The following is a 25,187-nucleotide window of genomic DNA, read 5'->3' on the forward strand; positions in this document are numbered from 1 at the left end:
AATTTCAACTCCTTGCTTCAAAGTATGGGGATGCTAGAGCTTCTAAAATAAAAAGTTGTCAGCATCTTTAATATGGGCAAAACCACATCTATTTCAGTAGCCTCACTCTCAGAAGTAACTGAACTGTTTTGGCTGAAAGTATTTTTTTAAAAAAAGGAGCCTGAGACAGACATGACATGTAGAATTTCAGCCTGAACAGTTAAAGTTCAGCAAAGATATAAGCAACTGAAAACAGGGTCTTAGAATGGGAAGTGTCAGACAACCTTAGTAATATGTGACGCTACCAGCCTAATCTACAGTATATTCATACACAAAATCTCTGTTGTGCATTATTTCAGGTTGCCCCACATCTACTATGCTTGACACAAACCCAAGGAAATAACAGGTTAAGTTGCCTAACAGCATATATCTTTTTCTCCACCTATCACTACCACAACTATTGTCCATCATATACTACAAGCAAACTGTAACTCTTTCCCACCCAGGTATGGCAACCTTTCAGAAAGCCCTTTACCAAATTACTCCATCCAAATACACCAGGCTACTTCTTAACTGTCCCCTTCTGCATATATCCAAGATTACTGGTTATTTTATGTTTGGGGCAGAGAAAAGGAAATGTAGAAGAATCTGCCTAATGCCTAATCAGTCAACTGAAGATGCGTAATATAGATCATGAAGTCCAGAAAATGTGTGGTAAGTCGATCTGGGAAAACAGTGTTAAAATCCTATTCATTTAAATGTTCAGATGAATTTATTTCAGCCATTATCATGCCCTTTTTGTAATTAAGTTCAATGATATTTTATTAACACGTGTTTGTGGAAAGCAAGTTTTTACGTAAATGTCAGTTTTCTTCCTAGAAAGGGTTAGCTTAGAACATTCTCATTCAAACAGAGAAAGCTGACTGGCTGCCTGCCCGGACAAATTATGTTCCTCTTCTACAATACAGCCATTCAAATGAAGAGAATCAGAAAGGGATGCTATACTTTTTTTTTCTTACTTTAAATATAGCATATACAGGTATTGTGATTTTTTCATTATGTGAACTTTCATAGGATTCATTCTGTGGTTATCTTTAAACCAGTACTGTATTTAAATAGGATGGAATTCGGTTTATCTTAAACATTGGGCACTAACTGAACTATTACCTGTTGATAACAGAACACTTATCGTTCCATACTTCAGAATCAAAGAGAATGGATACTCCTGTTATATTGCACTGTGGAAGTTTTATCACAGGAGAATTTTTGCAACATATTATCATCATGACTTTTTTTTCACTAACACAATTTGAAAAGTATAAATATGATTACAAGCTTGCACTGTATTCACAAATAGTAATTAAGCAGAAATGTAACTGTATCATACAACTGACCTTCTAGGAAAAATGAATGGATTACAATTTTCTAGTAACTTTCTAAAATTATTTTCAACCCTCATTAAAGGGGAAAAAGCCAAGCACAGCTGGGTAGAGAAACATCTGAGGGCTGACTTTACTGATAATTTGTTAGTTTTGCAACACCATAAACAAGCACACTCAGTCACATTTTTTTAATGCCATTCTTTTAAACTGAAGTTGCCAATACATCTTTTTAGAGTTGAGTGAACTTGCTTTATTTTCTTCATATATACATGCATGTACACACTCCTGGATTTATTAAGTAATAGGGTAAATGCAGAATGGACTTTAAGGATACGATGCAATATATCTGCAATGGATACTTGATTTGGATTTCTTAATAAAAAGAATACTATAGAACTTTCTTAAGCCAATATTCCTATATTACTGCAATGCATATAGTGAATTCATTAACTCTTTGTATAGTAATCCAAGTGTGAAAAGGATTAATACTAAACACTATTTACACGTATAATCATGCAGCCACTCTTTCTTTAAGTAAATTTTATAGGAAATAAAGCATAAAGCCTGTTAAAAATTTGCAAAAATAAAAATCTTCAATTTATTGTTCCCTTCTTGGAACAATTTCCTAAACAAATTGAATCTTCTCTTCACAAATGATCAAGAGCAATCTTCTCAGCTATAGTTAGCCCCCTGTAAAGATATAAAAATCACATTTAATAATAAATTATACTTTGCACTGACATATAATGTTCCATCAAATGATCTAAAAATAATGTATACATTTTAATGAACCAAGCCTCAACATCCCCATGAAGTTAGGAAACAATACAATTTTTTAAACACAGAGAAACAGAGGCATAGAGAGAATGACTTATTCAGGGTCACTGAGGAAGGCAGTATCAAAACCAGAAATAGAAACCAGGGGAGAAATCCTGGCCCCATTGAAGTCAATGGCCTATGGTGTTCAGGAATCCTTTTGGGCTCACGATGCTTGAAAGAAATACTCAATTCACTGACCAGTTTCACTGCCTCTGCATAACAGAACAAGGGCTTCTGCAACACCACTTCCCAAACTCCCTGTCTATGAAGCTATGCCACTAAAAGATACAGTCCTCAAATCACATCTTCCTTTCCCAGGCAAACTTAATGATAACAACACTTAAATAATGTGATACAATAACAATTCCAAAATGTATAACCCACCTGCTAACAAAACTTATTAACAATGTTCAATTAATCTCTGAGGTGCCCTGCACTGTTCCCTGGACTTGTGGACATCTCCCTTGAAAAATCAGTACTACTGTTACCAGGAGATGGTAATTTGTTCTGGTAGTGTTATGTCCTGGGGTTTGTCTTTCTCAACCTGTTGTATTATCTCAACTCACTGCTTCATATCTCCCTCCCTTCTGGAAACTGGAAAAGATGTTGCTTACTCCTCAGCACGTGTCTGTCTGGTGTGATGGCCATTAAGACTGTGGGGCAACCTCATGTGATACCACTGTCACTGATCTCCATCACAGGTGAATGCAACATCATTTTCAGGAAGTGGTGGCAGTTCCCAATCCCAAATCAGGCTGCATTTTTATGTTTAGCTTTATCTGTCTCTTCATACTTCTGCAAGTCCCCACTTCCTCTGACATCAGCTTCTACCATTACAGGCATTCAAATTCTCAGTTTTCTGATAAAACAATATTTCTGCAGATGACAAACCATATTTTATTGAGGCCATCCTGCAACTTTACAGTGCTAAGTACAGATTAGAGTGTGACTCTGCTACCTTTTTCAGTTACGACTATTATTTTAACACCACTTTCCACCAACCTGTTGGATTGGGGATAATGGGGACAAGTGATTACATGTCTAAACCCAAACTGTACTGTAAACTGCTTAAACCTAAGCTGTGGTCCAGTCAGACATTATGATGTCAGAAATACTATGCCTAGTAAAAAAAAGATTTGACATGCACAATCACTTGTTTAGCTGTAGTATCTTCTAGTACTATGTGTTACAATAATACAGATACAGGACGAATACAGAGGAACAAGAGGACAGAGCTTTGACAGGGTGGAGCTATTTTCATCAGCATAGTTAATTATTCAACTGCTTTGATGCAGTGGAATGCAGAGGTGTTCTTTTAAGAGGCAATGTTCTACTTGGAATGTCAATATGTACCAGGAACGTGGGGAAGCAGTTGTAGGTGCTTTTTGCCATCAGTGCCTGGTACGTTCAACACTGAATGAATCAATAGGAAAGTATAGAATCATAGAACTGTAGGACTGGAAGGGACCTTGAGAGGGCTTCTAGTCCAATCACCTGCATAACTAAAAAGAAAACCCAAGATAAGACTATGGCTTTAAGTCCCTGCCAGTACTATGTGGGTGAGGAGAATGAAGAAAGGCTTTTCATTGGCAGAATCTCTCAAAGACAGACAAAGACTCTCTGAGAACTCAGAAAATGTACACAAAAGTAGTCACTACTGCATTATTTCCCAAGGTTCAGCATGCTCTCTCTCCCAGAATTCTGCCCACCAAATCTGCGCTACTCATGTGGAGTCTAGTACTATTGTTCATGCTAGACTGCCATGGTCCTTATGCAATAGAAATGTAAGGTGCCAGATGCAACCTGTAATGGGCTTAACTCTCCCACATTCCCTCTGCAGTCATATTCGATTTGTCAGGTTGGAATGCAGCAATTTTGATCGAGATTTCAGTGTTAGGATTTTGTATTAGAAAAGGTACTGAGAAGATACTACCTCACACCTAAGGGCAGGGCTGGCTCCACCCACCAGCATTCCAAGCTGGTGCTTGGGGCGGCATTCTGCAAGGGGCGGCAGTCCCTGTTGTTTTGCCCCCAAGCAGCACGCCGAATTGCCGCCCCAGGCTGCGGGGGCAGTTCGTGAGCCCCTAGGGCGGCAGGCACGTTTCCGCGGCAATTCAGCAGCAGCTTCTATGTTTAGCTGTCCGGGCGGCTTCAGCTAAACATAGAAGCTGCCGCTGAATTGCTGCCACTGCGGAAACGCGCCTGCTGCCCTAAGGGTGCAGGGACTGCCCCCGCTGCCCGTGGCGGCAATTCGGCGCGCTGCTTGGGGTGGCGAAAACTGTAGAGCCGGCCCTGCCTAAGGGGCACACTAATAAATCTGACAAGGGTTCTCTAAGTAATCTCTTACCTATTTCGTGCATTCAGTAAGAGTATAGTTCATAAACCAATGTTAGCTAAGTCTAGGGAGGTTCTAGCAAAACTGTCACACAACTCAAAATATATGACAATCAGGAACAATACTATAAGAATTTTACCCTGAAATAGGCTGCAAATTACAACTGCTAAATTAATGTGTATGCAGCCTCAGCCATGCATGGAAACCAAAAAAGGAACAGAATTGATAGGAGTGTGTATAAGAGAAAAATGTTTAACAAGAGGTAAAGTTTATTTTAGTTTCAATGATACTACTGACATCTAATGGTAAAACATAGCAACTTTCAGCAAAGGTGTTTAAGCTTTTTAAAAGATACGTATTATAAATTAAATCGCTAATACCTATTAAATGATATAACAGCATTTACAGTTTCATAACCTTTGTTTGTGACAAACACATTAAAAGTCAAAACACAAATGTCATTTACTCTTCCTTATTATTTTAACACTGGCTGAAAAATAGTTTTGTTTTCTACCTGTCTTGAAGAATCACCAATGAAATTAAGATTGCTCTCTACATAAATTATTAATTCCTATAATTTTAGCACTATGTAGCTATCAAAACCAAATGAAAATTAATATTTTGCAAGTTAGCATTTTAAAATTTGATCTTCATTTTCCTAGAGGATACTCTTAAGATGTTCTGACATTATCCTCCAAAACAAACAGGATTAGATAGTGACAACACACCTCTTTCATTACACCAAGGCTCTGATGTCAGGAGGGGTGGGGGTAAATCAGTTGTACTCTGGAGGTACAGTTCTTCAGGTTGGTTTATTTACAATATTTACAGAATAGATCCTGGGGGTTTCTTTAAATGAAAAAACAAAAACAACCCCCCCCTACCATTTCCTAACTTCCACTGGGGTATTGCCTCGTCTTATGCTGGCCCTTCCCCAAACAGAAATAGAGAAAACCAGCTCTTTACCTAGGAGTAGCCTTTTCCCCATGCTCTACACAACCTTTCCACAGCTTGCTTCCCTTTCCTTCCCTCCTATCCTCTCTTTCTCTGGAAAAGGTTTTGAAAGGTCACAGGCTGCCCTTAATTAGCCTCAGGTGTCTGTAATTAACCTGAGGTAACCTCTTTCAGTTCATAGAAAACAGGGCTTTAACCACTCTAAGACCAATATACCTGCCCCGTTCCAGACTGTCAGGTCTGACTTTAGGGTATGCCTACACTTACAGAGTTTTTGCGCTGTCAGTTTCACCAGTGATAGAGAACCAGTGAAAGTAAAGCGCTGGTTTGTGTACTCACTCAATTCCTCAGGTGTCAGAGAGTGTTTACACTACAAGCACTTCCATCATGGATGAGAGCAGCACTGTAGGGCAGCTATCTCACAGTGCAGCCCTCTCGATAGGTCTTGTGCCAAGGAGGCAGGGGATGAGCAGAAAGCATTCTGGATCCCTGCTCAGTGCCCCGTGCTGCCCTGCTTCATGTCTCAGGAGCCCCATTACTTCCTTGTTTCTTCCGTGACATTTTTTTTTTTTAAAAAAAAAACCTCCTGCTGTCTGGCTGCTTTCCCCACCACATCTACAAACAAAGGGAAACTTCCTGGAGCTTACGGGGGAGGGGCGGATGTCTGTGCGTCAGAGCAGTGGAGATGCTGGCCAGAGTGGTCGCTTTTGGAACTGTGGGATATCCTCCGGAGGCCAAAAGGTGTTTACACTGCTAGAATGTGTCTTCACTTTCACAACAGCACAAAAAGAACAGCAATAAGAGCTGTATGCCTCTTGTGAAGGTGGTTTTCTTTTTGCGGTGAAACTTCTGAGTTTTCACTGCAAAAAGTCATTAACAAATGTAGATGCTCCCGCGGTTTTAGCATAAAAAAGGGACTTTTTGAACTTCAAATGGTAAGTGTAGACATAACCTTAGAAAGATAATGTGGGTGAGGTAATAGCTTTTATTGAACCAACTTCTGTTGGTGAGATAGACAAGACACAGGTCTGACTTTATCATGCTGAGTCTTAAAGTGAAATAAATGTAGACGGATTGAAATTTGAGGAATTTACATTCCTGTTCTGAGATTAAAGATATTAGGATAATAGTATACTGTATTGTGGCATGAAAACATGCAAGTTACTTTTAGCAAATTAGTGTCTATTAGTGTGAAGTTAATACAGTCCCGTCCCCTCCTTCCCCCGATTACAGGTCTTTGTATGAAGTGTCAGGCAGCACTACTTTTTTAATTTAAAGAACCTGCACTTGGGCTGGTTATATAGAAATGCAACCTCAATGCTGAACTGAACACTGTACAGAATTTCACTCTCATCCTTCTGTAGTTTGCTAGTAGTAACCTCTCTGCAGTCTTCTTTAGTCAAGTTAGCTATATCAATATTTTGAAAAATTATTTTAGGCTTTGCTAATCTAATTGTTTGGTATCCTTCACCAAGGCTAGTGTATGAGATTCGTGAACGCATCTTTTGACTAGGCCAAGTGCTTATTGGCCATTACCTGATTACTTGATGTTTGGTTTGGTCTTCACTTAGCTTCAGGCTCCTGAGTTTCTGTTTGATATAATGCTTCTATCTGAACAGAGCCTCGATGAGACGCTTCTGTTTGCCCAGCAGGCTGACCAGATGCTTCTGGATAATCAAACGCATCTAACCTCTTTTCAACCACCTCACGAATCAATGCTGAAATGACAAATGTAGCTACTATTGGGCAGAACAGAAATTTTTATATATTAAAAAATGCAATATTTAGAGATGATTTTATACATTATTAGATTATTGATTGACTCACAGGGCAGCAGTGAAATGTAATAGTAAATGCAGAAAATTTTACCTGAGACTGTGATATATGCCTAACCAAATTAGCTCTAGTTACCTCAAGGCAATTATTTTAAAAGGTTCTATTCAACTGTTTTATTATCATTCTTCTCTTATCTTTGTTCCTTCATAACTGCTGGAGCAGGTCACAATGCCAGAAACCAGTACTAGTGAGGGGACAGTAAATATTGAAGGCAAGGGATCCCTCCAAAGCAAAAAGAATCTAACATATCTCTGGAGAGCAGTGCAGTTGAAGATCACTTTAACTGAAACAAAAGCAGCAGCAAAATAATACTTTTTATTCCCTTAAAAATCAATAAATATCACAATGTGTGGGATCCCACTTTAAAAAAAATTAATAAACATGACAAATGAAAATAGCGCAAAAAATTAACCAAAAAAGGTTTTTATTTTTAAAACAATGCAGAAAATGGAACAATATAGAGGTGACAGTAACAGCTCTATGGTTAAGACTGAGTTGAGTTTTGCACTTAAAGAAGATTCACCCTCTCTGTTATGTATCCTCCCCAAAACTGTAGCATTTACTTTGAGTACAGAATAAATTTTCTTTGAATTCACAAGTAAATCCATTCATTAATTTCCAACTTAAAATTAATTAAAAAATGGATTCCATGAGAAATTAAGCACTGTATTTGATCTTTTATTTTTGTTCCACATGGTATCAGCTCATGCATTATCTAGCTAAACAAAAAAATGGGAGATGGATGATTTTTAGTAGATTTGATGCAATGGGCAATTTTTTAAAACAGACCTACTAAACACTGAAGGCAGGTGGAGGAAAACTAAGGTGGTGGAACAGAACGTAGGGGGCAGGAGGGCAAAGTACCTGTTAACCGGTCAGCATGCTCCAGCTACTTTGCACTGCTGTAGGATGGTGCAAAGCAGCTAGAACACATTGGTGAATCTGGCCCTAAAAGTTAAAAGCAAATCTAAATTAAAAAAAAAAAAGATAGATACTACATATCTTCCAGTCATTAGTATATCACATGCTTGTTGAGTGTTCATGGATGAACTTTTTAATAATAATAAAAAAAATTCCCCAGACAAAATGTCATTAGTAAGGAGTTAAGTTTGAGAAACACATATGTATTTTACCCTAAATTACTGATAAGAGGAAAGTTGTAATTATCAAAGAAATAAGATCTAGATTATAGACCCAGAAAATTCAGAATTCAGACTAAATTTTAAAGAATCCAAAGTCAAGGTATAGAAATGCACAGTTAGGGTAGTCAAACAACCTTCCTGAGTCTGACTTGCAGTGACACCATGAGAAAGAGATATATGCAAAACAGGATGAATTTGTGTTTAAAAATAATTTTAATCTAATCTGGGACCACATACTGATATGCATGAATTATAACTGTAAGATTATTGCATGGTTTAAGATTGGTGCTTTAACTGCAGCCTGTAAAGGTAGACATTTTTTAAAATACTGTTAAGCTCTGAGGAGCCAATCAAGAATCAGAGACTGGTTCATTTATCTGATTAATTACTGCTTTAGTTCAGGGGAAAGTACAGTATTATTGATTACTGAGGAGCCAAGCAGATGTCTCCATGAAAAATGTGACTTACACTGTTCCAAACCACCACACTGATTATATCTAAAATTAATAGTGGAAAGTTGCTAGCCACATGACTTTTCAGCCAATCATGACCAAGAATTTTTCTTCTGTTCTTATTCTTTCATTTAGAATGACCTCATTGCTACATAGTTGGGATAATTTATACATGTGAGGCCACAGGCCTTTTATTATATACCAATGGCCTTAAACAATGTATATGCTTTTCAATTTGAGGAACAAAAGAGCCTTCTGTTTGTTCAATGGAAAACTAAATACAGTAAAAACTTTGGTATCCAGCATGTTGCAGGCATGGGGGGTGCCGGTAAGTCAAAAATTTCGGTTAACTAAGAGGGAGGGAGTTTGGCTGCGAGAGGGGGCTCAGGGCTGGGGGTTGGGAGGGGTTTCAGGGTGCCATATCTGGTGTCGCTCACCTTGGGCAGCTCCCCACAAGCGGCGATATGTCTCTGCTGCTCCTAGGCAGAGGTGCAGCCAGGCGGCTCTGTGCACTGCCTCCACCCACAGAAGTCGCCCCTTCAGCTCCCATTGGCCGCAGTTCTTGGCCAACTGAAGCAGTGCAGCAAGCGCTCAGGGCAGAGTGGGGGCAGCGCATGGAGCCTCTGTGGCCATTCCTGCGCCTAGGAGCAGCAGGGACATGTCGCTACTTCTGGATATGGATATTAAAAGTCCAGTTGGATATCAGAAATGCCAGTTTCTAGAGCTTTCCGGTTGGTAAACTGCTGGATAACACAGCTTTCACTACACAAGAACATAGTTTTGTTGTCTGTGAAATAAATGAGGAATATAAACTATGTAAATAAAAAGAGAAAACAATTAACATTCATTAACCACTTCACTTCTGCTTAACATAACAATAACCTCTGTCAGAGACATTCCACATAGGCTGTGTACTGTCAGTAGAGATGTGCTGCTGAAACACGCTTGGTATTTCTATTTCTTTTCATTTGACCAATAATTACGAATCACCAGCATAAAATGGGTCTGAGAATTGTCCAACAGTCAGAAGGTTAAAAAAAAGAAAATGGTAAAATACCATCCCATCTGGACAATTGCAACTGTTGTTAAAATATCATCTGCTTCTTTATTTCACAATAATCTGACTGAAAAAAGTTAAGCAGGGTACACTATATTCCATGACTTTGTAACTTACTGTCGAGCACTGCCCTTCCCAGAATCATCATCTCCAATGTCTTATCTACTTCTGCCATCACCCATGGAAGGAATTCTTTCTCAACATCTGTAAGATTTGTGGAGAGGAAGCAAGATAAAGTATTTTTATTAATGATGTGTTATAGGATCTTAGGGTCTATTTTTCACTTTATGTATGGTTGTTCCCCATTGTTGAATGATAACTGGTGCATTAAAGACACTTGTCCTGTAAAGACCCGATTTTACAAGGAATTGAGTCTGACTTTAGTGGTTGTTGAGAGTGCTCAACCTCTTGCTCAATCAGGCCTCAAGTTAGAAACGAAAAATTGCATTTAGTTAGATGAAAATAAGGTTCAGTAATTTAGGATAGTAACAGTTCTGCTTTTAATTTGAACATATCCTGGCCTCTGTCCTGTCCAAACTGTTTAATTATCTATGCCCAAGGAGTTCCTGCTTATCCTGGTATTTCCAACATTACCTTATTTTAACAAGACAACCCAATGTCTTGCCATATTTGCAAGATATACACAGGTTTTGCTTGTGCCCAGTGACTGATGCTGTGTAAAAAACTTAGATTGAAAGCACTTTCAGGGCCCATGAAATGTCACTATGTTCAACATGATGTTTCAATGCAACATAACATTTGCATGTAATAGTTTTCTCACATTACTTAAGTCCTGAAAAGTGGCATTACTCAGGCAAAAATAAGTTGTACACCATAGCAGGCGGCTTGCAGCAAAAGGCCAAACAGAATTGTATTGGAAACCTTGGGGATGCTTTAAAGTCATCAATAATGGCAGCAGTTTACTTACTGGAAGTGCACTTAGGTTTTACTGGATTAATAAATTAAAAAGCAAGATTTACAGAATTGAACTCCTTGGACTTGACAGTACCTCTCTTCTTGCCAGCTAGACCTCTACTTACAAGTAGTCATAATAAGACTCTGAGTGTTTGTTTCTGAGATAGATAGGTCAAAGGGTTAGCCAAATTTACAAGTACAGTGTATGAATGACTGGACTGACCCACAAGAAGAATTACTGTTTGAGCTAAACATGTGACTGGGGTGATTTATTAGGCCAAATTGTTAAACCTTCTGGATTTATCATATGGGACCAGAAAAAAAGGGCCTTCAAAGTTCAAAATTCTATTTCAGTAGTTTGAACTTCAGCCACTGGTAGTAGCCAAAATAATTCAGAGAGAGCATTTTCATTCAATTCTAAATATGTGATATCCACAGACATCCATAGTATCAATGTGCATAAAAATATGCCACAGAAACTTTGTTTTGAAGCAGGAACCCAAGGTAGTAGGAATTTGACAATACATCTTATCTGATTTTCTCATATCTTTTAATCTACCACTGTTTATCCCCATCACTCTCTTTTTTGGGGTAAGTGAATGTACTGTTTGTGAAAGATGGAATGATGGCATTGAGAAAAAGTCCTCTCCCCTTAGAAACCCAGGAAGGAGGGACCATTTCTAGAGCTGACCATCTGGCTCATTTCTATGGCTGTTCAGGCCTAGACCATTCTTCTTAGACTGCCATCAAGAAAGCCAAACATGATGATGTTTTCTGTGTCATGGACACCTACCACTAGATATTCCTCAGAGACCCACAACTCATATCACAGAAGCCGAAGAAGAGCCATTAAGTGGTAATGACCTTCAGGGCCTAACTTTGAATCAAGAAGCAGAAGCACAGGTCTATATTTTGCATGTAATGCTGGATATACAGGTAGATGTGCATAGCTAAACAGATGCCCTCTTTTTCATGCATAGAACTGTATGCACCTACTTCTGGCAGAAAATCTGGCTCTCAGTCACTGTGATTCACAGGAGTGACCTAAAGATGATGGGTTTCATGAATTATTATAAATTCCTTGAGCCATCCAGTTCTGTCTCTTGCACTCCCTTTTCACATCCATCCTGTCTCTTAAGGTGACGACTACTGGTTTTCAGTTAGGAAGAAGGAATTGCAGTTTTTTTTATAGCTGGCTTTCACAGGCACTCCATATGTAAGCTGCACGGAATTATAATGTCTTCACTACACTACAACTGTAAACATATTGTGGCAGCCAATTATAACATGGTTGCCCCCCTCCAGTCATTGTTTTAATACTTTTTGCTTTTTCCAGTATACAGGGAAACAAACTGTTATAACCATATTAAGAAAACCATACTACAGCTCTGATTTTGTCAGGTCTGTAGTATGGTTACAGCCAGGTGTGGTACACAGACTAGACCAAACTAAGTTATAATACAACCTGGGCATTAAGTTAGATAGCTGCCTGCTGGTACGATAAAATATTGTCATGCAGATGGTCCCTTGGGCAGCAGTTTGTGAAAGATGTTCACCTCACGAGCTGAGGAGCGTGACTGTAACATGCAATGACCCTGCTGACAGAGGGTGGAAAAGCAATTGTGTACTTTTTAAACACCAGTCTCCCTCTAGGCCAATAATTGCAGGTGTATCACAATGTTACTCTTCCAGGGACCTAAAAAGGTCAGACTTTGAAGCCACTGATTTGCATAACTGCTATTTCCTTTTTAACAAATTCTGAAACTTTCCATGCCAGAGAAACAATTCACTTTAGATTTAAAAATGTAAATTCTTGATTATCTTTCTAATAACATATCTCTTTGTGTAGTGTCCAGTTTGAATGGCAACAAGGTTTGCTCTGATTGCACTGGCCTGGAAGTCGAATGGTTATTTTTTTTAATACCATGTACCTAAGTTGCTGAAACTAGTAGGCACTTCGCTAACCTTTTCATGCCATAATCGCTGAGCTTCTAGGGTGATCCAAGCTGCCAGAAATGGAATATGCAATCAGTAGGTTCTCTTTTGTGGAGTTTTTAGTGCTCATGAAAGCTGCCAGACTGATAGCTATGGAGACTCAGTCTTCCATTTGTTTGAAAGGCAAAGCACAGGTGGAGCAGTGCTGTATCCTCATGTCACAGAAGCCAAGTTTAGTGCCACCGCCCATCACATGTGAAAGCAGGTGTTGGGGTAGGCAAGAGCCTATCCACAGCATCCTTCAGAAGTAGAACGGGAGGGTTTCAAGGGCAAGAGGTGAGGAATCAAGGAGCAAAAGATAGTATGGGACAGACTAAAGAAAAAGAGCAATTAGTAGAGTAAATCTAGGAGTTCTGCTCCCCACACTGTTTTCTCACTGTTTACTCCCTGTCATCCATTCTGCCTTCCGTCCTCTGTTCCCTGCTTGGCCCCTGCCTGCCTTCCATTCTGTCTCCACTTCTGCCCCTGCCTGATAGGCAAGATCCTTGTTCCAACCAATTTCTCCCCTCTTCTGATAATGTTTAACAGCATCAAATACCCCCAAAACATCTATGTGGGTGAAACCAGACAATCACTATGCTCTCAAATGAACTCACTCAGAAAAATGATAAAAGACAAAAACACCATCTCTCCAGTGGGTGAACACTTTTCACAAAGCAGTCACTCCATATTTGATCTTTCAATACTCGTTCTCAAAGGAAGCCAACATAACCACCTTCAAAAGGCAAGCTTGGGAACTGAAATTCATAACTCTGGTAGATACCAAAAACCATAGACTCAACAAGGACACTGGTTTTATGGCTGATTACAACAATCTGTAACACACTACACTGCCTGCTACCCTTAATTGCCCATTTAAAACGCCTTCCTTATGCATAACCATCTAACGCTCAATTGCCCACTTCATTTAGAGTGACTAACTACAACGTGTTACCCCTTATGCTTAACAATCTTTCCCACCTTATATCAGATACTGATTTCCTTCCCCAGACTTGAAGAAGAGCTCTGTGTAGCTCAAAAGCTTGTACCTTCCACCAACAGAAGTTGGTCCAATAATAGATATTACTTCACCTATCTTGTCTCTCTCATATCCTGGGACCAGCATGGCTACAAGCAACACAGCAAACAAACAATCTTTAACAGGGTTTTTAAATGATTCTCAAAAAATCTGAACTCTTTGAGCATCCCACCTACAGCTCAGCCTATGTTTGTCTGTGTCCCCATTAACTTTCCATTTAAATTAAGTTGCAAGTTTTTAATGCATTGAATTTAGCAATAAAACATAATTACTAGCTACTGGTGTAACAAATAGGATCTAGTTGTATATTAGCGACCAGCAATGTCAGTTTTAAAACTTACCTTTAAAAAAATTACCAAATATGCCAGTCACAAATGTAAATAATGAATGAAATTTAATTTTATTGTTTACATCTGGATAACCAATAGGATTGTAAATGTCTTAGTTATTGTGAATTTTATGGTTATTTTATGTGTTAGATTTAGGACTGTTGATTAATCGAAGTTAACTCATGCGATTAACTCCAAAAAATTCATCGCGATTAATTGCAGTTTTAATTGCACTATTAAACAATAGAATATCAACTGAAATTGGATGTTTTTCTACATTTTCATATAGTATTCTGTATTGTAATTGAAATCAAAGTGTGTATTTTTTATTACAACTATTTGTACTGTAAAAATGATAAACAAAAGAAATAGTGTTTTTCAATTCACCACATACAAGTACTGCAGTGCAATCCCTGTGCTGTGACAGTGCAACTTACAAATGTAGATTTTTGTGTTACATAACTGCACTCAGAAACGAAACAATGTAAAACTTCAGAGCCCACAAGTCCACTCAGTCCTACTTCATGTTCAGCCAATCACTAAGACAAACAAGTTTGTTTACATCGACGAGAGATAATGCTGCCCAATTATTTACAATGTCACGTGAAAGTGAGAACAGGCATTTGCATGACACTTTTGTAGCTAGCATTGCAACGTATTTATGTTCCAGATACGCTAAACATTCGTAGGCCCCTTCATGCTTCAACCACCATTCCAGAGGACATGCTTCCATGCTGATGACATTCGTTAAAAAAATAATGTGTTAATTAAATTTCTGACTGAACTCCTTGAGGGAAAATTGTATGTCCCCTGTTCTGTTTTACCCACATTCTGCCATATATTTCATGTTATAGCTGTCTCGTATGATGACCTAGCACATGTTGTTCATTTTAAGAACACTTTCACTGCAGATCTGACAAAGCACAAAGAAGGTACCATTGTGAGATTTTTAAAGATAGCTACAGCACTCAACTCAAGGTTTAAGAATCTGAAGTGCTTTCCAAAGTCTGAGAGGGACGAGGTGTGGAGCATTTCTGTCAGAAGTCTTAAAAGAGCAACACTTCAATGCGGAAACTACAGAACCTGAACCACCAAAAAAGAAAATCAACCTTCTGCTGGTGGTATCTGCCTCAGATAATGAAAATGAATATGCGTTGGTCTGCACTGCTTTGGATTGTTATCGAGGAGTATCTGTCACCAGCATGGACGTACGTCCCCTGGAATAGTGGCTGAAGCATGAAGGGACATATGAATATGTAGCGCATCTGACACATAAATGTCTTGCAACACTGGCTACAACAGTGCTATGAGAACACCTGTACTCACTTTCAGGTGACACTGAACAAGAAGTGGGCAGCATAATCTTCTGCAAATGTAAACAAACTTGTTTGAGTGATTGGCTGAACAAGAAGTAGGATTGAGTGGACTTACAGGCTGTAAAATGTTACATTGTTTTACTTTTGAATGCAGTTTTTTGTACATAATTCAAGTTCAACTTTCATGATAAAGAGATTGCACTACAGTACTTGTATTAGGTGAATTGAAAAATACTATTTCTTTTGTTTTTATACAGTGCAAATACTTACAATAAAAAATAAATATAAAGTGAGCACTGTACACTTTGTATTCTGTGTTGTAATTGAAATCAATTTATTTAAAAATGTAGAAAACATCCAAAATATTAAAATAAATGGTATTCTGTTATTGTGAACAGTGTGATTAATCATATGATAAATCACTATTAATTTTTTAATTGTGCGATTTATTGCAATTAATTTTTTTAATTGCTTGACAGCCCTAGTTACATTACATGCTTTCTGTAAAGAAAAAAAAATAGTACAAACCTCTTTCTACAGGATCATAGAAATATCCACTCTCACGAAGACTACTAAAGACTGAAGGAATGAGATCAGCCAGGTAACGCTGAGCAAATGCCCTTGCTGCAATTTTCTCTGAAGTCTCCTTCTGCTTTTGAAGCAATTGTGACTGTTGATTTTTGCGACGTTCCTGTCAAAAGAATGTTATATGTAAAATTTTCAGACTTTTAGCTGTTAATTCCAACTCCCCAAAAGGAGAACATTAATAAAACATGAACTTCTAAAACACACAACAGGCATTTAAACTGGGGGAGGTCAATTGTTCCTTGGATAAGTATACATAACTTATATGGGGTCCACCTGTTTGTACACAGACCTGTCAGATGGAAAAAAACGTTTTTTAAAATGGACAAATTATATTCAATACTGCTGAACGCCCAGAACCACATTATTCACAGCCATTTCAGCAAAATGGTTCCCTTCTTTTACTTTTTTTAATATTTGGTACATCTGTAAAGCAGTGGTTCTGCATTTGCTGACTTCATGCCCTTCTCTGGTGTCTCAGCATGAACTGGGCTGATGACATGGAAATCCCTATTGTTGATAAAGCAGAAGGTCTGCTTCTGGGGTGGGGAAAGGCAAATCTGGTTTTACTTAAAGATTTTCTAAAGTTTTCAGCGCTCTCATTTTCTGTTCTATTTAGTATAAAATGATAGTATTAAAAATACAAATAAAACTGCTGAATGTTAAACAGAAACAGTCACTATTGGTCAGAGCTCCCCAAGGGAAGAAAAACAGGCAGAAAGTCCAGGTGGACATGCTGGGTAAGCACAGTCAATACAGAGGGGTACTGTAGCTGAGGACTTTGTCTAAGAGTGGGAGAACTGCAGAATTCCACCCAAGAGACGGTAAGGGCATGAAAATTGACATCTTATGGGGTGCACTCAGGGAGACCAGAGAAGGAGAAAGAGATGCAGCTAGTCCTGCAGCCATGACTATCGCCACCACTTTATGGCTGTCTGAGGATTTCTGGCTCTTTTGATTGCCACTACAGGATCTAAGCATTTTAAAAAAGATTATATCTAAAAAAATGTTACTATGGTCAATGGTGTAATTTTCTAAATACTGCCCTTTGTTTCCAAAAAATGCTTATTGCTGAGAAGTTAAACACAATGATGGCTGGGCACTTCAATATACCTCATTTGGTACATACAGACCATGAAAGAAGTGTTTGCACACTCAGGATTTTGTGCATTAAAAAGTTGGATGTTTTCTTTTTCACTTTAGAGCACAGCAAGCATTCATTTGAGAAGTATCTTTGTGGAAATTTCCAGTTAACTGCTTGACTAAATTATTTTATCAGATACATAAGGCAAAATGCTGTCAGGTTCTTTGCTATGTATGAGGTACATTTCTGTGAAGTGATTACATTCCAGTTTGAATATCAGTACTTTACAGAAACCACAACATACTGCTGATGTATGGAAACTACTAAAAATGCAGCAGTAAAGGCATTAAATCGAGCTATTTTTATAATGGTCTAACCTGAGGTTGCCCCTTTCAGTTAATCAAACTTATTTTAGGTTTTGTTTTTGTCTTCCAGTGGTGTAAAGCCAAATGAATACAAGCTTGCAGAAGACCAAAGGTCAAGACACTGACATTGCTGGACTGCTCTATCGTATTGATACCTTTTCTTCTCTGTGTCGTCTCTCCTGCTCCTCAAGGCGTTGTACTTCAGCGAGCTCAGCATTGCGTAGTTCCTCATATGCATACTGATGTGCCCGCAGATTGGCCAGCTCCTCTTCTTCCATGACTTCTAGCAAAGCTTGTTCAATGATTTTTCCAATCAAAACTTCTAGCATTGGTTTGACTTCAATGTCAAAGTCAAAGAGCTGAGGATGAAAGCAAATTAAGCAGAGATTTATGTATCCAGGTCCCAATCAATATAAAGTCTTATCAAGGTGAACAGAAATGCTTACATCTGCAATAGCTGGTGAGATCACTAGTGTCTAACACAGGGCTGGGAAGGCAGTTTTGTGCAGCTGTAATGTTACCAAAATGGGGCAAAAACAGAAGCAAAGGATAAGGTGTTATATGGGAGATGGGTAGTACCAGATCATATAGACGACTTAGGTTATTTCACAGTTTTAAAAAAGAATTAATCCAGTCCTCACTAAGTAATGTGTATGATCCAGACTAAATACCACTAAACATGAATACTGGTAGTTCTGTAATTCTCTCCCCTCCTCTAATGCTAGTTCCTGCCACCTCAGCAGCTCAGCCTCTCTGTCTGAGACCCTTTCAGGCTCCCCTCTTTAAGAAAGCATCCATAGCAACATGCAATAGGTCTAAGTCTTTCTGATGGGCCCAATCAACAGACCAGTTCAAAACAGAGTCACTTTTGCAGCCTCCAGTCAGAGGCAAAAGGCTAGACTGGACCCAAACCATGCTCACATGCACATCCCTAGTCCCCTCACACTGAATTTTATTATTCAGACATGCAGAGAATTTCTGAATGTTTTAATTTTTACTGCAAAGAAGTAAACTATTAGCATTCGGGGTGAGGCATTTTCCTTAACATTATCATTATCCTCACGGTAAAGTACTCTAGACATTATAGGGAATTTTTAATCTCTCTACAAACAGTAGTTCCTCCATGTTTCTGAAATGTTTCTTGACTGAGTTAAACTCTTAATTTTGTATCACAAACTTATTTCGTACACAAGAAATGTTGCTATGGTTGCAGACCCAAATTTGCATTTGTACCTCTCCTTCTTCTATCTGTGTGGCCACATCTTTCCCTGTTTTGGCTGGGATGAAGAGTGGAGTAGGTGGTCTGTCCAGAAAAGCATCTGTTTGACACTCCACATCAACCTCTATTATGCGGTCACCAAGCTCTTCCAGATACAACTCTATGAAGCAATAGTGATGAATACTGTATGTAGGGTTCTGTTTTGCACAAAAAGCCAATGTGGCAAACTTATTGTTAACAGAGGTAAATTATCATATTAAAATAATGTACAGTAAAATGATTACTACAAAGTTAAAGACTCAATGTAATATTTACACCCATTTTTGTGTGTAGAAGCTACCATTCTCATATTGTCCATAGTGTCTATGAATCACTTTATGATTTATAAAGTGATATTTCATTTGTTAGATTTCAGAAGTTGATGAGGTCACTTTGATGAAGTGTAGACTATCAGGTTTTAGCTCACTTTGTGAAATACTGTTGCAGGTGGAATTAATTCTGATAAAGCAAGTTAAAAGAAAGGCCACAGATAGCATATCTATTACTAGCTATGTTTAAAATGTGTGTGTGTTTTAATTCTCCATGGTATGTTCATTCTGAGAGGCAGTGGCTAAGTGGATGAGACTAGGTCTGCTGTATTGACACCTGGGTTCTCCTTCTACCTTTTCAGAAATAACCTTCAGTTAAATGAGAATCTGAGTAGTTTCTCATCTGTAAAATGTGTGTGTGGAGGGGAAGGGCTGAGATACAAGACCTTGCTCAGTAATAAGGGCTGGGAAGCGTACAAGATTATTAACACTATTCAGTGGATAAAGTAAGATACTAGAACTAATTGGGTCAAAAGAAATGTAAATGGAGGAAAAGCCATTGCTGCTGCAATTGGGAAACAGAAAGGCAGGATGCTCACTTGAGCCTGGGAGAATGTTCAGTGCCACTGGAAAATTCAAAAAATTAAGAACAAGTGTCCTGTGAGCATGTGCAAATGGCATTTTTCCTACAGTGTACAGCTCAGGCAAATCTGAACAGATTTTCAGAGGCAGCTAAAGACACTGCACTGATCTGAAATCTATCCTCTTGCCAGATTTCAAGTTCCTGCTACAAACCATTGAGGGCTAAAAAAAAGATGTAGTTTTTCTTTATTTTCCTAACAGTAGCCTTAGTTTTGGAAATGGCTCCACCATTTTTGTCCAAACTTTCAAAAAAAATTTCAACGTGAGCCAGATACCAAACATGGCAAATTTGAGCCTGAATGGATAAACTTGTTAACAAGTTGTAAACAACTGAAAACAGGACGTTATAATCGGAAAGGACAGACAACCTTAACTACTGATGTTACTATCAGCTCCTCCTACAATACTATTAACAATATGAATTAAACTAAGTATGTTAATATGGCTCAATGAAAAGTTTCTTGTTTTTAATGTTAGATCAAGATTTTTTTCAACATTCTACCTGTCTGCACATCAACATGCTTTCTGCCCTCTACAGGCTCTGGAGTTCTTGACTGAAGCTGCTCTTTTGCTCGTTTTCTGGCAAGTGCTTTCCTGTGAGCCTCTCGCTGTCTTTGGATCTCAAGAGGGTCAGGCTGAGCAGTCTGGGGATTGATAAAAAAAAGTTGCTTAGTTTTGCAGGGAAAAATTCCAGCACAAATTGTACACAAAATGACTACTAATTTCTAAATATAGGTGATTTTTTTAAATTTCTACAAATCAAATAATTTAGATCAGCTCTAAGATATGGCCCCTGCAAAGACTTCCATAACTTCTTAACTTTACATACTGTGAGTAGTCCGAGGGACTTCAGTGTATAAAATTAAACGGGTGTGTAAATCTTTGCAGGATAGGGGGCTAAGGAAGTAGTGTGCTATTTGGAAATACCCAATAGCTTAAAAGTGTGGTTCTATTTTGAAAAATAAGATGTTTAAAAATGGCATGAGTTTACTAACAGACTTGCTCTCTGAAATTTTTCAGTCATGCCTGCCGGCTTACTTTATTGTCTAAAGCAAGTCTTTACTCCAGTTAGCAGAGCATAGCCCAGACAGCAATGAGAGTGAAAAGGATTCTGTTCTAGGTTGCATATTGTCAACAGAATTGTTTACTAGCTTCTGATTACAGAATCTTTATTGTTGGTGAAGGGTGAGCCAGAAGGTACCCATGACTTTTAGATTCAATACTGCATTTGCAGAACTGTCAGTTAGGAAATCATTTTTTAAACTTTATAAACAGAGCAAATTTGATACGTAATCAGAAAGAGATAATAACCATGGAACCATTTCCACAAAGTCACTTTTGAGTTCAATGGTTCTTTAAATCCTAAAGTTGATCTACTCTAAAAATATCTGTTGGAGAACATTCTCTGGAAACTAAATATCTCTAAAATATTAATCAGAAATATCACAAGACATTGAATGCCTCTGCTTCAAATAAGCATTGCTTGTGAACACTAGGCCCAACAATTCTCTGTAAAGGGCTATAATGTATCCACATAAACCAAATGGAACCAGAATGCTGGCACTTAAAATTAAAATGGTCATAGAGCAGTTTTTAAACTAAGGGCTGGCGGAAAGCCGAAAGGTGCGGAGGAGCACGTGGCTCGGACAGAGACATCCCTTAGGGGAGGATCTATTAATGGAGGTTCTTTATGTTCTAGTAAGGAGAAGAGGATGGAAGATGATAAAATACGGGTAGGATCTAATGAGAAACAGGCAACTGAAAAAGAGACCCATTCAATGACATCATGTAATGGCAGACAGCTAAAAAGTGACAAATTTTAAAAGTACTTATATAAAAATGCTAGAAGTCTAAATAATAAGATGGGTGAAATAGAGTACCTCATATTAAATGAGGATATTGATTTAATAGGCTTCACAGAAACTTGGTGGAATGAGGATAATCAATGGGACAGAGTAATACCAGGGTACAAAATATATTGGAAGGACAGAACAGGTGGTGCTGATGGGGGAGTGGCACTATATGTGAAAGAAAGCATAGAATCAAATAAAGTAAAAAACGTAAATGAACCAAACTGTACCATAAAATCTCTATAGATATTAATTCCATGCTCAAATAATAAGAGTATAGCAATAGGGATATATTACTGACCACCTGACCAGGATAGTGGTATTGACTGTGAAATGCTCAGAGAGATTAGAGAGGTTATAAAAATAAAAAACTCAATAATAATGGGGGATTTCAACTATTCCCATAGTGATTTGGTACATGTCACATCAAGATGGGATGCAGAGATAAAGTTTCTTCACCCCTTAAATGACTGCTTCTTGGAGCAGCTAGTCCTGGAACCCACAAGAGGAGAGGTAATTCTTGATTTAGTTTTAAGTGGAGAACAGGATCTGCCCCAACATGTGACTATAGCTGGATCACTTGGTAATAGCGCCCATAATATAATTAAATTTAACATCAGGGAAAACAGAACAGCAGCCCAACATGGTAGCATTTAATTTCAGAAAGGGGGACTACACAAAAATGAGGAAGTTAGTTAAACAGAAGTTAAAATGTACAGTGCCAAAAATGAAATCCCTGCAAGCTGCATGGGAACTTTTTAAAGACACCATAATAGAGGCTCAACTTAAATGTATACTCCAAATTAAAAAAAATAGTAAGAGAACCAAAAAAGTGCCACCATGGCTAAACAACAAAGTAAAAGAAGCAGTGAGAGGCAAAGAGGCATCATTTAAAAAGTGGATGTTAAATCCTAGGGAGGAAAATAGAAAGGAGCATAAACTCTAGCAGGTAAAGTGTAAAAATATAATTAGGAAGGCCAAAAAAGAATTTGTAGAACAGCTAGTCAACGACTCAAAAAGTAATCACGAACAGAATTTTTTTTTTAAGTACATCAAAAGCAGGAAGCCTGCTAAACAACTAGTGGGGCCACTAGAGGATGGAAATGCTAAAGGAGCACTTGAGGACGATAAGGCCATTGTGGAGAAACTAAATGAATTCTTTGCATCGGTCTTCATGACTGAGGATGTGAGGGAGATTCTCAAACCCGAGCCACTCTTTTTAGGTGACAAATCTGAGGAACTGTCCCAAAGTGGTCATTTTAACATGTTGATAGTGTCACTGTTTATCCCAATTTCTATGGTAATGGCACCACTTCACAGCTCCACATCATACAACATCTTAACACCGACATAAGCTTTCAAATGATGTATGATGTGTGTGTGTGTGTAGAGAGGCTGTACTAAGTGTCTACTGCTCATTTACTGGAATAGTCCTGCATTTACAGGATAAGTGAGCACAAGTTAACTATGGCCACCTCCAAACTAGGACATTAAAATCGATTTTAGATACGCAACTTCAGCTACGTGAATAACGTAGCTGAAGTCGAATTTCTAAAATCGAGGTACTCACCTGTCCAGACGGCGCGGCATCGATGTCCGCGGCTCTCCGTGTCGATTCCGGAACTCCGTTCGGGTTGATGGAGTTCTGGAATCGATGTAAGCGCGCTTGGGGATCGATACATCTCGTTCAGACTAGACGCAATATATTGATCCCCGAGCAATCGATTTTAACCCGCCGATGCCGCGGGTTAGTCTGGACGTGCGCTTAGAAACAATATTCCCAGAGTTGTGCTAATATCACTGAGATGCTGATGAACAAACCAGGAAGTAAATAAAGTTGTGCTGGCTTATACTCAATAGCATATACACAAAAAGGAAATGAAAAAGGAGAAAACATCTTAATCTAAAGTTTTCCCAACACTGTTAAAACAAAATCTGAACAGTGGAAGTTCACATGAAAATACATTACAACATTTCTAGAAACTAAAACTGTGAAAACACCCACATATTAATCCAAAAGGAGAACCCATGATTGTGCTTTATGTAAAACTGAAGTACAAATGGGTAAAAATTATTATTCTATAATAGTTCTATGACTCTTAGTTTTTAACAAAGCTGTAATAAGATTTATGTAAACAGAACCTACCCAAGGTAATGTATGAAGAGCATAAGTGTTGCCTCGTACCACTCTCCTATCGTACATGAGGTTTGCATAGTGAACAGGTTCTTCCTCTCTGTAACACATCACATCATAAAGGAACAAAATCAACAGAGCTAGTTATGGATTGTGTCACATTTGGGACCCCCGCAACAAGCCAGTTCTGAGAGTGTGCAGAGTCGGTCGATGCTGCGCCCTGCGCATGAGACAGCTCATGGTGTCCGACACCATCAGGTGGTCCAGAGACATTTATATGGAACACATCATAGGACACAGTCAACAGGGCCGGCTCTAGCCATTTCGCTGTCCCAAGCATGGCGGCATGTCGCGGGGGGCGCTCTGCCGCTCGCCGGTCCCATGGCTCCGGTGGACCTCCCGCAGGCGTGCCTGCAGATGCTCCACCAGAGCTGCGGGACCAGTGGACCCTCCGCAGGGATGCCTGTGGGAGGTCCACCGGAGCCGCCTGCCGCCCTCCCGGCAACTGGCAGAGCGCTCCCCACGGCATGCCGCCCCAAGCACGCGCTTGGCGTGCTGGGGCCTGGAGCCGGCCCTGACAGTCAATACCACATTGAGTAACTGAGACCGCCGACCAGGGAAATAACCCACTTCCTTCCCTGACAAACCAAGGGTCGCACCCCACCCACTCACTTATTCACTACACTGATACTGATTTGTGGGACAGGACACGGGGCAGGGGATCCTGGGGATGGGGGTCAGGGACAGGAGGATGCTGGAGGATGGGCTGGGGGTCAGGGGCCGCTGGAGGCGGGGACAGGGGGACGCTGGAGGACGGGATGGGAGAAGGGGCGGGGGGACCGCTGGGGGACGGGACGGAGAAGGGACAAGGGGGGGCGGGGGAGCTGGGGGCGGGGGACGAGGCTCACGGGGGCGCGGTTGGAGCCGGGCTGAGCAGTGCGGGCTGCAGGGGGCGCCGCGGGCCGGACTCACTGCTCGCTGGGTCCCGGGGCGCCCCGGTATCTCCGCCGGGCGGGCAGGGCCCGGGGGCGGCTGCAGTAGCTGTAGGTGCCGCTGGCTGCAGCCGCCGCCTCCTGGTTGCGCGCGGGGAGCATGGAGGCCATGGCCATGGCCGCAGCGGGGGCTGCCTGGCGCGCGGCTCGGCTCAGCTCAGCCTCAGGGCTGGCGAACAATCCTCGGTCTGTTGTTGCCCAGCGACGCGGCGTTCGCTCCTTGACAACCGTCTCCAGGATAAACTGCGACCCGGCCGGCAACAGGGCACTTCCGGTTCGGGAGGCCAGCCCAAGGAAACGCGCATGCGCACGCCGGCCGTCATGCTTCACTGGGCTTGTGATGGACGGGGGATACTGTCGTGACTCCGTGCAGCTCTGTCTCTTCGGCTCCTTAAACACCTGCTGGTGGCACACGCGGGCGTGTGTGCGAGTGAGAGCGATGCAGTCTGTCCCCTCTGTACAAAGATTATGGGTCAGGC

General features: G+C 39.8%; 1 protein-coding gene across 1 annotated transcript; it reads right to left on the reverse strand.

Annotated features, from left to right (window-relative positions):
• Positions 1-770: 770 nt before the first annotated feature.
• Positions 771-24,958, reverse strand: RSPH3 (radial spoke head 3). The gene is made up of 9 exons (XM_030556673.1): positions 24,689-24,958; positions 23,729-23,816; positions 20,235-20,376; positions 18,797-18,942; positions 17,719-17,922; positions 16,058-16,220; positions 10,074-10,160; positions 7,006-7,187; positions 771-2,051 (listed from the first exon to the last, which is right to left on the reverse strand). Exons 1-8 carry the CDS (start codon positions 24,823-24,825, stop codon positions 7,033-7,035), a joined length of 1,122 nt encoding a protein of 373 aa, XP_030412533.1. The 5' UTR covers positions 24,826-24,958; the 3' UTR covers positions 771-2,051; positions 7,006-7,032.
• Between the last annotated feature and the right edge of the window lie 229 nt (positions 24,959-25,187).

The sequence above is a fragment of the Gopherus evgoodei genome, chromosome 3 (genome assembly GCF_007399415.2).
Source record: "Gopherus evgoodei ecotype Sinaloan lineage chromosome 3, rGopEvg1_v1.p, whole genome shotgun sequence".
Taxonomy (NCBI): Eukaryota; Metazoa; Chordata; order Testudines; family Testudinidae; genus Gopherus; species Gopherus evgoodei.